Source organism: Apis dorsata, unplaced genomic scaffold, assembly GCF_000469605.1.
Source record: "Apis dorsata unplaced genomic scaffold, Apis dorsata 1.3 scaffold_598, whole genome shotgun sequence".
NCBI classification, from domain to species: Eukaryota; Metazoa; Arthropoda; class Insecta; order Hymenoptera; family Apidae; genus Apis; species Apis dorsata.
In genome coordinates, this window is record NW_006263802.1 from 226,608 (window position 1) to 241,089 (window position 14,482).

The 14,482-nt window shown below is 30.3% G+C and overlaps 1 protein-coding gene across 1 annotated transcript in view; it reads right to left on the minus strand.

Annotated features, from left to right (window-relative positions):
- The window catches only part of LOC102680671 (leucine-rich repeat and immunoglobulin-like domain containing-NOGO receptor-interacting protein 4), a 448,888-nt gene that overhangs the window by 1,659 nt on the left and 432,747 nt on the right, over positions 1-14,482 (minus strand). The window contains exon 6 of the mRNA XM_006621177.2: positions 6-1,591. Within this exon, the coding sequence (XP_006621240.1) occupies positions 6-1,591 (1,586 nt within the window). The remainder of the gene's footprint in view (positions 1-5; positions 1,592-14,482) is intronic.

Below are 14,482 nucleotides of genomic sequence, written 5' to 3' on the forward strand. Positions count from 1 at the left end.
GTTGCTGTTGCAGTTGTTGCTGTTGAAGGTGGTGATGGTGGTGGTGAGGCGGGATCTGTTGCGGTTGAGCTTGATGGTGATGGTGATGGTGATGAGTGTGGGCGGATCTGACGATATACTCGTCGTCATTCGAGAAGGTCTTTTGATACTCGTGCTCCTTACGGGAGATACCGCGGTTCTTCCATTTGTAGTCTTTCAACGCGTCCCCAAAGCGTCTGCGACATCTGTAGTAGCCGATCAGGCACACGGCGCAGAAGAAGGCGACGCCGGCCGTGCTGAGAGTGGCCAGCAGAGCTTGTTTCCTAGGGTCGGAGAAAGCGCAACCTAATTCGTCGGGTGTCATGCCCTTTATGGGTTTCCCTTTCGACTCGGCTGGTTCCAGGCACAACACAGGGCTGGAATTTCTTGGGACAAGAACCTCGGATAACCAGAGCAGGCTGCAATCGCAGACCAAGGGATTCTCGCTCAAGTCGAGTCGGCGAAGCTCGTTCCAGGCCACTAGAGATTCCGAGAATCCGGTGAATGCGTTGTCGCGCAGCATCAAGTGCCTTAAGTTGGGCAACCCGGCCAGGGAACCGTCCTCCATTGTAGTCAACCGTTTGTTACTATTCAACACGAGTGTCTCTAGATTTGCATTGTCCGAGAACGCTCCTCGTTCAACGGTGGTTAATAACTTTGCCGCGGATATGTCCAGTTTCTTCAATTTGGACAAACCTTGGAAGGCACCCGATCTAAGGATCGTGAAGAAGTTTTGGCCTAGGGTAAGCTCCTCGAGCCGAGGCAGAACGGCCAATTGTCTAGTCGGCACTTCTCGCAATTTGTTTCCATCCAATTCCAACGTGCGTAGAGCGTTCAGGCCACGAAAAGCGCTGTCGCTTATGTTGTCCAAACCTGCACCGGTAATGTCAAGCACGGTCAATTGTTCCAGTCCCCTGAACGCGTCGTCTGGAAGTGACGAAAACGCGTTCCAACCTATGTGCAACTCGGCCAGGGCATTCAACGGAGCCAGAGCCGGAGATGGAATGGTTTTCAATTGATTGTCGTCGAGGTGTAATACTCGAAGCGTGCCCAACTTTTGAAAAGCACCCGGCTCCACTTTCGATATGCGATTTTTTCCCAAGTCCAGCTCTTCCAACTTCGATAACGAGGCAAACAGGCCATTCTTCAGGTTTTCCAAGTAGTTATCACGTAGATTGAGCACCGTCAAAGATTTCAAACCTTGGAACGTCTTCTCGGTCAATGCCGAGATCTTGTTGTGTCTTAGATGAAGTTCCACCAGTTGCTTCTGAGCATCGAAGCTCCCATTGGGAATGGTAAACAGGTGATTGCTCGACAAATCGACGTTCTTTAAGTCCCCGTAGAATTGGAACGCGGCTGCGTCGACTATTTTTATTCGATTTTCCTTCAACACTATTCGCTGGATACTTGGATTCAGGGCAATCGGTATGACATCCAAATTTGCTCCTATACACGATACCACGAGGTTGTCGTCGTCGCAGATGCAACCGTTTGGACAGATTGCGGCCGTGCCAAGGGTGAACAAACCAGCCAGTATTAACAGATGAAACAACGTCACTCCGCGTCTTCGTATCTGAAAATAATATAAACAGTGGAATTATAATGCGAATTCTTCGATTATAGCTTTACCATGAAAATGATAAATTATTTAACGATAGATTATTCTAGTCTAATAAGGATATATAATTTTGTATGCAAAGAAATAATAGTAAGGACAATTCAATTGTGGACAACGATAAAAATTTAATTTGATAGTTCAATAATCTTAATAAAGAAATATAAAATTAAAATAAAAAAAAATTCTGTGAATCAATCATAAATTAATTCCATCATCTGAGAATTAAATTAAATTTTATATAATAACTTATTATATTTATACTAATTTAAATAAAATTTAACACTTATTATAAGTATATTAATTAAAATTATAACATTAACCTCATTCTATTACTGTTATATAAATATATTAACTAATTTTACTTATAGTACTTAAATTTTACTCTTTATGTTACAATTAAAATCTATATTTATAATATAAATCTTACTCTACTATAATTATATATATATTTATTATGATATACATGTTTGCTACTATGTTACACGTTCGTACTATAATACAAATAATACAATAGCCGTTCAAAGGTATTTATTTACGGCTTCGATTACCACTATGAACTTACTAATTCAAAAGACTTCTTGCTTGTTTAGCTTGATAGTTATACCTTATAATGTAGAAAATACTAACGAGAATCACGGTGGCGCTTGAAGCCATCTAGCGGCGGTTGTTGTTACTATAGAAAACTGATCATGAAATGATCAAATGATGAAATGGTTATGATCGCAGCCACCTAGTGGCGAATAGATTAATTAGAGACTGGTATTCGCAATGTATGACACGTTAGATATAAAAATAAAGTAGAAATAATTAAAAAAAATTGATTTAAGTTCCATGACAACAAAGCAATCGTTTCGAATATTCATATCGTTTTATAATTATCTTTCTCTATAGAAAATTTATTCAAATTTACTATTCTTTGATTTTTATTTTTTAAAATTAATCGCTTATAATTTTCAAAAATGTATATCTTTGAAATAACATTTTTTTATTTTATATATTTCTGATATTTAGCACTTATATTAAAGCTAAGAAATATTTTATACAATATTATGCGAATAAATAAATATTTATTTTTATGAATCATCAATTGACAATATATTTCAGCATTTCGGTGATTCAATTTGCATAGAATATATTGAAATTGTTGTAAATTGTATACAATTTGAATAATTTTAAATGTTAAAGGAATATTTTTTAACAACAATGTGCAATGTGTACGTTGAAATCATTTTATCAATATATAAATTTTAAATATTCTATAAATAAAATATATAAAAATATAAAATCTACATGAAAATCTTGCAATCGATCTAAAAATTTAAAGAAATTCATTTTCTTGAATAGCGAACCTCGAAATGTATAAATCATAAATTATCTAATTTGGAACAGTGTCACGTAATACTTGCGTAAAACGGAAATTCGTTTCAGAAAATGGCTCTCTTCAAGAGGATGACGCGTGATAGAAATGAGTCCCAGAAGATTCATTCGAAAGCTACCTCGATTCAGTTTGCAATGAATGTTCCGTGAAATTAGGCTCGCTGTTCTACAGGGTGTTCTATTTTAATTTAATATAATATAGCTAAACAAAAAAATATTTTAAACGAAAATTGTGAAATTCAAATTTATATTTATTTTTTCTCCATATATTTTTATTTTTATTCCAATAAAGTTATTCTTTTATATTTTTATATTCTTTTATATTTCAGCCAAAAGTTCCTTTGAAAACAAGATATTTTGACAACATTAATTCAGAATAATATGACAGTAGCTTTGAAAACTTTTTATGAAACAATTTTCAAAATTGTTTTGAAAACGAGTTATAAAACATTTTATAACTTTTCAAAGAAAAAATAAAAAAATAATTAAATACATTAATTTTATCATAACAAATTTGCAAATTTTATTATTTTATATAGACAAAACTATTTGAATATCGATAATATATCTAAAAAAAATTTGCATTCAAAGAATGTATCCATATAATAAATCTAATACGAATTTGACACTAGCTGTAATAAAATTAATAATCAAATTAATTAAAACTTCATGTTCAATCTCGTATAATAAATAAAATATTATTATAAATATATGTAACATTTATATGCATGTAAATATATGCATATATATCTTAGAAATCAAATCATTTTTTTTTGTACAAAGAATTATTAGTAAAGTATTAATATATTCGTAAGAACCTTTGGAAATTAATTCTAGAAGCTAAATCAAACACAAAAGTTATACAAAGTTACACAAAAATGTTGGTTGAACCTTATTTATTAAATTATAAGCAATCTAAGTTTGCGTTTGGCGAAGTGAAACTCTAAATAAAGTAAGATAGCTCTGTCTCCGTCATTTCCTTCTGTCTCCACCTCGTTTCATCTAACGAAAACTTTAAATTGCTTATAACTCAATAACCAAGCCTCAACCAACATTTTCGCATACCAACTTTTGTGTTTGTTCTGGCCTTTAGAATCGATTCTCCAAAGAATGTTCCACGAATATATCGACACCCTGTATATTGCGAAACCCCTCTTCCCCTTCCTACTTCACTTTTGCTCGGTCAAACTGTACAACTGTATGTTAATCCATAATCCACGAAAAAAAAAAAAAAACGTGGAAAACGCGAAAATAGCTGCTGCTCCTAACCACACGAAGGCACGATTGCAACGTGTCAGCCGTATTAAAGCAAAAAAACGGGCACATCATTAGAAAAGGATTATACATTCGCGGGGTCACCGGTACACTTGACTCCATTACTCATTTCCCCATTTCAACCGTATCACGAGATTCGGCCTCCGTTTAATGAATCAAGGCCCTCGAACGTGTTTCTGATATCATTTATTCGAGCATTTCTGCATATTTGCCGGCGGCACGCACGTGTTTCGTGTGCAAATCTTTGTACGGTGAATAAATTGGCGGCACGCTCTCAGATACCAAGCGTGATTAGACGATGTTGTAATTTCGTGAAAATATCGCGAAGATTCTTTATGTTTGTTATCGTTGGTAACATCAAAGGTATATGGTAAAATTCGCTCGTTATTTGTTTTTGTTTAACGAGCACTTCTTTTTTCTTTTTATTGTCATTCAATTGGTGATTGATGTACTAGTTATTTTTGATGGTAATTCTTATCTTTAGGAGAGGCATTACAATTTTAATCAATCTTTTGGTATCGTGGGATCTGTGTAAAACGTTGAAATAGCGAAGAGAATGAATTTCAAGAGCGATAATACTATAATAATATTACGTGATATGTAATAAATATTCGAACAAATGAGTTGATAGTTAATAATTTATTTTATTGTTATAATATATTGCCATTTTACAAAATATTTTTATAATATGAATAAATAATATTGAAGATTTTTTAATATTGAATTTTCTCTAAAAACACATTTATCATAAAATGCTTTCAATATTTACAATTTATAATTTAATTATGTGTCATTTTCATTTGTATATTATTTACTATTCAAAAGCCATTCAATGGTTGAAGTTGCATTCAATGATCCAACAATAATACGATGAAAGTTGTGTTGCAAATTTAATATCATATTTATCATTATAACTTATCGAATATAATACAAAAGATATATCAGTAAAATAAAATATAAGAAAGAAAAGAACATTTTAAATCATTAATTTCAATACTCTATGCTTTAAAAACATGCTTTATACAATGAATAAATTTGAAAAATTTATACTGTGGCCATGATATAAGAGGAACTCATTAATTTGAAATCTTTCTTCACTTAAAAACATAAAAATTCTTTGAAATATTATTCGAGCTATTATTGCGCGTCATCTACTCGGTATTAAATAGAGTGGCAACTATGATTCTTAAAAAAGCTCTTTCAACGATCGACTTTTCGCATATTCTAACGCAATTGAAAGTTAGACGGTGTTAGAGATCGAACTTAGGGATCGAGAATGGATACAAGTTTTGATTACTTTAAGACCGGTAAGCAGCTTTCTTCCTCGGCGTTAAATTCGATTTCTATCTTGCCCGGATGGTAAGGAAGAGGCCACATCGGTAATGCAGCGGAGAGGTCGATACAATTATATAAACTCGGAAACGAACAAAAATGGAAAACGATATTACGCGGTGTGTGCAAAAGAAACGAAAACATTTCGAGCTTTATGAAAACTTCGTATTATTGTCTAACTCAAACTCACGAACTTTATTTCAATCGTGTCAGTTATTAAGAAAGTCACCGAAGTTGGTAATGCTAATGCGAAATGGAAGTTAGGTTTAACTGCGTGAACAATGCATTAATCAATCATAGCGACGTAATCGTAATAATGGTGACGTTTAATGGCGACAATAAGAAGGGGACTTTTATTGCGGCCAGAAATGAGTCAATAAAAATATACAAGGGGCGAAACAGGGCGAGACGCTTTGCTAAAAACGGCTTTGCAGTCTGACCTAATACGAATTATAATAGGATTAGCCAGAGATAACGGTACAGTTACTCGGTATTGCGTGAGTTCACAAGCATATAATTATGATTGCGTTGAGATGCAAATGGTGTATTGTTTCGGTCAACGGAAACAACGGGTTACGTTATTATTCCAACCGTGTTTGGTTAAATTATCTTATGTTAATCCAATGAAATCATGTTTAGGGACGATTTCAATTCAGGAATTATGTCTGTCGACGATCTTCCGGCGTGGATGAGGGAAAATATCGTTTCTGCCGATAGTTTAACGCTTGAAATATGGAATATCAACTATGAACGGGTTGCAAGTGATCCAGTAGATTCAAAATTATCAATTTATTGGATCAAAAATGAAGGAAAATCGCAAGGATTAAGCGAAACATGTAATTGTTTTATTATTTAATTTCTTGTGTAATTTGTATTTTTGAATGAATATAATATATATATAGGATTGTTGAATAAATATAAACTTTTTTAAATTTTTTGGTACAAAAACAAAGGAAAAGTTTTATATATTCTATTATTTGATTTAATGTAAATAAAAATTTTCAATCTTTTGAAGTTAAATTGTTTTTTCAATAATAAAATAATTTTTTTTATATACATAGAATATTAATATATTAGCGAGATATTTTGAATTATCGATTATAGAAGCCAAAACAAATATAAAGTTGGTATAGAAAAAATATTAATCCTTATTTATTAAGTAATAAAATATAATAATAATAATAATAATTCACGTTAACGAAGAACTAAATTAAACTTGTTCCACTTTATTTCTATCTGTTATCTTATTTTGTCTTTGTCTCATTTCATTTAATCTGTACTCCGTTTAACTTAATAATGAAAAAGCCTTAAAAGACATTTTTGTATATCAATTTTTATATTTATTTTAAATTTAAGAATCTTTAAATCTTCTAAAAATGTCTTACAAATATATCAACAATAAAATAAATATATTTTAACAGAAATATTATTTTTGATAAAAATAACTTTTATTCACTAGAAAAGTTATGAATAATAAAATGCACTAAAACTCCTTTTACATGATTCACTTCACACAATAAGAGCTCATATTAAGGATTCATATTCACGTTCATATTTAAGCATTCCACAAAATCTTTTATGCGTATGAATGTATATCTTAGACGTTCATATACTGCGAATACAAATAAAACAATGTTTGACAATAATTCATGTAATAACAATTCAATATCTAAATTTTAAATAATTAAACACTACAAAAATTTCGATTATACAAATGAAGTTAACAAAATTCTGATCTAATTTTATCTTTGTGTCTTGTTTCTATTGAAAGTACTCCAACTAAATCAATCCATTAGCAATTTATAATCTTTACGTGTATTTGTATATGCTCGATTATATATACATTTGTATTAATATAAAATCATATAGTTAAATATAATCGATAAATTATTACAGATAACAGATCGGCAATTAATCAGAATAAAAATAATAAGTGGGAGAGAGATTGTACGAACTTGGATTGCTTATGTCACAAACAATAGCAGTATTAATCCCATCGGGCGAAATTACCATAAATACAATATTGGAATGTCATCGAGATTTTATTCTATCGTCATTGTTTTTTCGTATATAGATACTTTTAATCGCGCATTTCATGCAATTTATCGTCTCCGCGAGATTTATGATGCACGCTTTTATCACAGTCAGAAGTTAATGAAAAGAGCGATAAAATTTTAAGGATAATTAAGAAGTTTCCAATGTGATTGCACTTTGGAAAGCAACGGCATAATTCATAAAATAACAATTTCCATTTAATAAAACGAAATTTACGAGAAGCATTAATTTATACAGTTTTTAACAATCTAATCTTGAAGAGAAAATATATAATTGTTAATTGTTTGAAATTTTTAAAGTGATTAGTATCGAGTAATTATATAATTAGATTTATATATATTATTACATTATGGGCAAATAGATATGTTAAATATTTCATAAGTTTTTAATGGTTTACGTGAATGACAAATGAGCACAATTTAATAATAACTTTACTATTGTGCTGTATCGATATATTAATTTTACTTTAATTCATTTATTAGTATGAGATTAATGTAATATTATTAAAATTTTGTTAAATTTCTTGTTTTTTTGTTTATTTATTTTTTTGTATTATATTTTACTTGAATGTTAGAGGTTTAATAAATTAGCTTTTCATTTTGTTTCTGCTACATCTTTTATATATTTCATGACGTGACTACCAATCCTCATTGAATATTTAAAATCTAATTACATCTAATTTATTGTATATATCAATTAGATCAATGTACTTGTTTATAAGGAAAAAAAAAAAAGAATTCCAAAAATCGAAATTATTTCAAATAAAATATCAAGTACAAAGTATATACTTTCTACAAAAAGAACAAAAAGTTTCCTATTCATCTCTAAAATTCCAAACTTGTTCAAAAAAGAAAAAAGAAAAAAATTATTACAACGACCAAAGCCTATCTATAAACGCATCGCCTGATTTTAATCAGATCAAAATCCTTTGAACCAATCAGCTACTAATTACACCGTACTCCATCACATCGATCATCGATCACAACAAGGACGTAATCGAGCAAATGATCGATCCAACAAAGAATCCAAATCCAATATAAACTGCTCTGAGAATAAAATACTCTCGATTAAAAAAAAAAAATCTCAAAACAATAACTTAAAATAACTTAACTCTATTCAAAGAACAGACAAAGGAAAGGCCTGAAGGATGCAGCATCCACTTTTCTTGGCGCTCGAATCGACAGGTTTTCGTCTTAATCGCGAGCCGTTATGGGCGACTAATTGCGGTCAGATAACACCGCCGAGAACACGTCAGACGTCTCGACTTATCGCTCGCACTAATCATACCAGAAGGGAAGAGGGGGTGAAAGGGTTGGACCGAAGGGTTGGCTGCGAGCTCGGGAGAGGGATAACGTCACGCGTACAGCCGCTTTCGGGGCGAACACGTCAGATTTAACTGGATGTAATTAGCGATTACAAATTACCCTTTTGTCCATTAGCACGGCCGCGATACATGCGCCAGATTTGCGCAGCCGCCCCTGCAAATGGATATGCACACGAAGGTTTCTGCAACCGTCTCTCTTTCTATGTTGCACGAGTGCAACATTTTTGAAGGATCGATTATATAGGAGTTAAAAACATCAGAAAAGTATCATCGATTCAAGCTCGCTTATTGGATTGTAAGGAATTTGTATCAATTTTTGTTTTAGCCTTAGAATCAATTTAGCCCTATTAGAATCGATAAAAGATGTTCTTATGAATATATCGATATATAGAGGGTAAAGAATTTAAAGAAAATGATTTAATGGAGATGGAATATAGTTTAAAATTAAATCGTTGTAAGGAGAAAAATAAGTTTCATTTACATTTGATTTGATTTGAAATGAAATCAAAACTCGGGGAACAATTGTTGTAAGAAGAAGATAAGTTATCACGTGGATTTCGTGCAAGGTAAACATCTCCCCTAATGTAATGGGAGTAAAGTTACCTCGAAGACGCTTGTTTTCACATGGAACGGAATTTCATCAAATTTAAACTTCTCGGCTTCGATATTTCAAAAGGTTGCACGTGTATAAAATATCATCCATCTGCCCACATTTAAGGCCCTATCCGCCTTCAACCGTATTGCAATAAAGAGGAATTGAAACACACGTTCGCTGCTCTTTCAGCTTTTACTCGCGCGTTCTGTCCTACTTTTAAACTATTTCGCGAACGCGTTAAATGGTCACAGTTTACGGATGAGTTCGTTCGGTTTTCCCAATTTTCTGTTCATCTTTCCTGAAGGAAAAACGAACAAAAAGGACGAAAAAGAGAAGTATCGGATTTTAGAACACCGGATTTTACCTACACTCTCGTTTCTAGTAAAAGTGTAACGCAAATGTGTATTTTGCGAGTAAAAATTCTGGAAAATTCTTGCTCTAAACTACTTCTCGTAACTACATTGACAGTGATTTTAATTGTAAATTAATTGTAAATTTAATTAATTAAAATTAATTGTAATAATTGTAAATTTTTATTTTTCTATAGAATACAAATTTGAGAGTTGTTTTCGAATTATATTTATATTTTTTTATTAATTTTTATAATAAAACGAAATTTCATATATTAAAGAAAAGAATAAGGGATAACATAAATGAGATCAATCATCGAGAATATTCACCGCGATTAACTATTAAAGATTCGTGATCAAGAATTTTAAAAATTTTAATTCGATCGATGTACGATCTCAATTGGAGTGGGTACTTAATCGACGATTGGATTAACGAGTAAATTAATTACGCAATCGTCAATTGAACGTAACGATTAACCGTTAAAATTCTCTTTGTCGTGAAATTAATATTGGAGGCTGCCTTTACATCTATATCATACCATCGATCAGCTTTAGGTTTTGATCGGTATTCATTTAATAAAATACGTATCGAATAGGATCTTGATTAAAAAACTCACTCGATCGATACTTTTGATCACTCACGCGATAAAGATTAACGATCCATGTTTACGTGATGATTACTAATTGGCAATTAATCATAGAAAGAATATCCCATTATATCTCGAAATTCTCGGAATGCGAGGAATCGATTGGAAAAAAATAACTCGGGTTTTTTTGATATTTCGATTGGTCGAATGTAAAAAATACGTGTATCGGGTATCGTCGGTTTTTTTTTTTTTTTAAAGATACTCCTTACAAACGAATTCCCACCAGTTTTGTTTGCATTTCATTTTTTTTCTTTTTTTTTTTTTTTTGTTTTTTTCCCCCTCTTTCAAATTTCCCGTCCGACCGTTTAAAGCATTCTATAACATCCGGGGTATTTGCCGTGACAAGAGAAATGTCATCGAATCGACGATTTCCCGGGCATGGGATAAAAGTTTTTCAGAAAATCGGTTTATCGGGACAATTCGTTGCTATTTGTAGGTTTCCAACATCGAGTCGTGGCAGAAAACTTTCGGATATCAGCATATCAGAGTTTCATTGGCTTTAAGTGGGAATTGATGCGCAATGTTTCGATGTATGATACAATATCGCACGTGTACAACGATGTATCTTAAATTATATTTATATTTTAATTAAAGGAAATAAATATTTATGAATGTCAAAGTTTTGAAAGTATTATTTTCCTTGACGAAAAATGAGAATGTTAAATGAACGTACGATGTTTAAATTTTTTGGTGTTAAAAAGGAGACTTCTTTAAGTTATATTTGTAGTATATGTATATGTATATGTATATGTGTAGGTAAGATTTGAATATTGTATATAAATATGTAATAAATACGTATAAATTTTGTATTATAAAGAACGAAGTATATAAAGCTTTTCTTCGAAATTGTATCGCCATTTTTGTTTTTTAAAATTTCACAGTTCACGAAGAATAATATAAGTTATGAATTTTTGATAAGATTTTGATAAGAATTTCTCCCTGAAGACCGAAATTTCCATTTCTATTTCTTTTCTTTTTTTTTTTTAATTTAGAACAGTATATTAATCTTTTAAGCATGGAAGATTTTTTTGCTAATTATTTTTTTATTGAGTTTATCATTTAATGAATCATTTGTAAATTCATAAACAGTTTTTGGTTTTTCTTGAAAAAAATATGTACGTTTTTTTATTGGTTATTTTATATTTGAAATGTGTGACGATATCGTTTCGTTATAGGAATGCACTAATTTTTATCGAGAGCGGATATATCCTCTCTCTCTTTGTCTGTTCACTTAAAGGATTAATTTAATTTAATAAAGAAGAAAAAAATAGAATGACAAAAGCATTATATCGATTGAATCAGCCGATATTCATTGGTGAATATCGGATAAGATTTTTATAACTGAATAAAAATTAATTTTTGTACAAAGATTTCGTGCGTGAAATTCATCCTTCATTCTTTGTTCAAAAACTTTAGTAAAACAAAAGCTTTATAATTACATATCAATTTTACCCTTGAAATTCGAATAGAGTAATATATTTAATTCAATTTTATTATTCAAATTGATTTTTGACATTTATATGGAATCATTCACTATAAATAATGTCCATATATTTTTAAACTTACATTTCTTTTTAAAAAAATAATAAAACAAATCTTTGATAAATCATAATATAATTAAAAATATATTACTATATATAATTCACTATATAAATCACACTTTGATCATTTTAAATAACATTTTTTCAATATTACCAACTACATTCTCATCACCAATACCACGTCAATTCATCTGCCTATTTCAATTTTATCGTCACGCTTGTTCATCTTTCGCGGCTGTTCCACCTGGTTTTATTCGTTTGGAAATTAGAGTGAACAGCCCGTATCATCCGAGTTAAATAAAAATCAACGAGGATTCGCGATATAGTCGTATTACGTTTCGCCAGGCCGGTGTTCATTTACACGACCGGTTTTAATAATTCGCAATCGTCTTCCTTTCACCAGAGATTTGCAAATCCTGTACACTGCAGTGGCCAGTATTTGCAATATGCAGATTTAACCCTTTAAGCCGGAAGATCGGATAGATCTGCTGCAGCAAGGTAATTGTATGATAAATCAGGCAAATGTATGCTACCGTGATTGAACTGTATCAAATTTAACAATTTAATTTGAGTATTTATATTCTACGTATATCTTTTTTTTTTTTTTTGTATTTTCGCTTTTTAATCTTTTTAATAATATGTCATACCGTTGAAAGTGAAGTTCAAAAATTACAGTGTTGTTATATACATCATGCATAAGAATTTACAATATCTAGGATCTTTTGATATTTTCTTGAAAAACTTGTTAAAATATTATATAGTTCTTATTTAAAACAATTTATCAATGTTAGTAATATTGAAAATAAATTTGCAGAAGAGATTCTTATTTAATTTTATTTCAATATTTCTTTATAATTTAATTAAATATAGTTGATAGTTGATATTTATAAAAAATATTTATTTGAATTAAAATGGAAAATATATTAGAAATGTTGAATTACTTTGACAAGAAAATGTTAATATACATACAATATTTTAATTATATTCGATTTTAAAAATTATTAAGAAATTATTAACAAATTTAAAGAATGTGAAAATAAAGTTTTTATTTCTTTTCTATTTTTTATAAGAAATCGGTAAATAATTTAGAGAACGTAAATCTCTTTTTATATTTTGAATTAAAACTCTTTTTGCGGGAAAATTCGTTAAACAATTTAGAGAACGTGTAATTCTAGTGTTTGACCGACCATTTTTTAAATAAAAAATTTTTCATTTTATGTGAAATTATTAAATAATTTATATTTAATACGAATGAAAGAGTAATTTATATATAATTATAGACTATATTTGTGATAAAAGAGAAAAAATAAATTGTTCATTACTATTCTTTTTTAAAAAATTAATTCAACAAAAGTTGAAACATCTTTAAAAAAAAATCTATGAAAAAAATATAGTTTGTATCGTTCAATACTTTTGGATGTTTATCACTGCACCGTTTCGCTTTATTTCAATCATTCAATCAAAAATATCACCAGATCGCGTTTCTAGTTTTTGGATTCATTCTTCCTAGCATCATAGAAACAGCTGGAATTTCATTCCTCTCATAACAACATCGTGCAACATTGTACTTCTTTTTCGAATTTTGTATATGAAGTTTTCAATTTCGTTCCATGACAAGTTTCGAATTCGCGATTTTTACTCAACACATCACTACATAAATTATCAAATTGTAATTGATAATTGATATAAATTATCAAATTTTTAACGAGATTTTTTACAACTTTATATATGTCTTCATACATTATATATATATATATATTTAAAAATTTAAAAATGATTTTCCAAAACAAATAATAACAATATTAATACATATTATTATAAGAAAGAAAATTACGATATTAAAATTTAAAGTCTATGTTTAAAACTAATATATTGATTCATTACTATTCAGATAGTGATTTTATTAAATGAAGATAAGTCTTTACATATATTATATGTGATAATAGGCCAAAATATTATAAATGAAACTGACTTTTCATGCAAAAAACATGAGAAAAAATTAAAAATTTTAATTGAAAACCCATTCAAAGAATAGAGGAAACCATGCCACTTTTTGATTTATCCCGATATCTCAATCCGTTGTCGAGATATAAGGATTCAAAGTTTTCATGGCGCGTTTAACGTAGCATAGCAATTATGAATGGTTCAACGACCTACATTTTTTCCTAGAAATATATACTACGTTCTTCCAGGAATCGCGTCTGTCACTTGTCTGAAATTTGAGATAGATTAGTCAGACGGGGTGAGAACGAGAGATCTAACTAAGAGACAAGGACGGAAATATTAAACGAGCAAAAATTATACTTTTCTTCACACGACGATATCTCGGGAACCGAAAGTCGTATCGGGA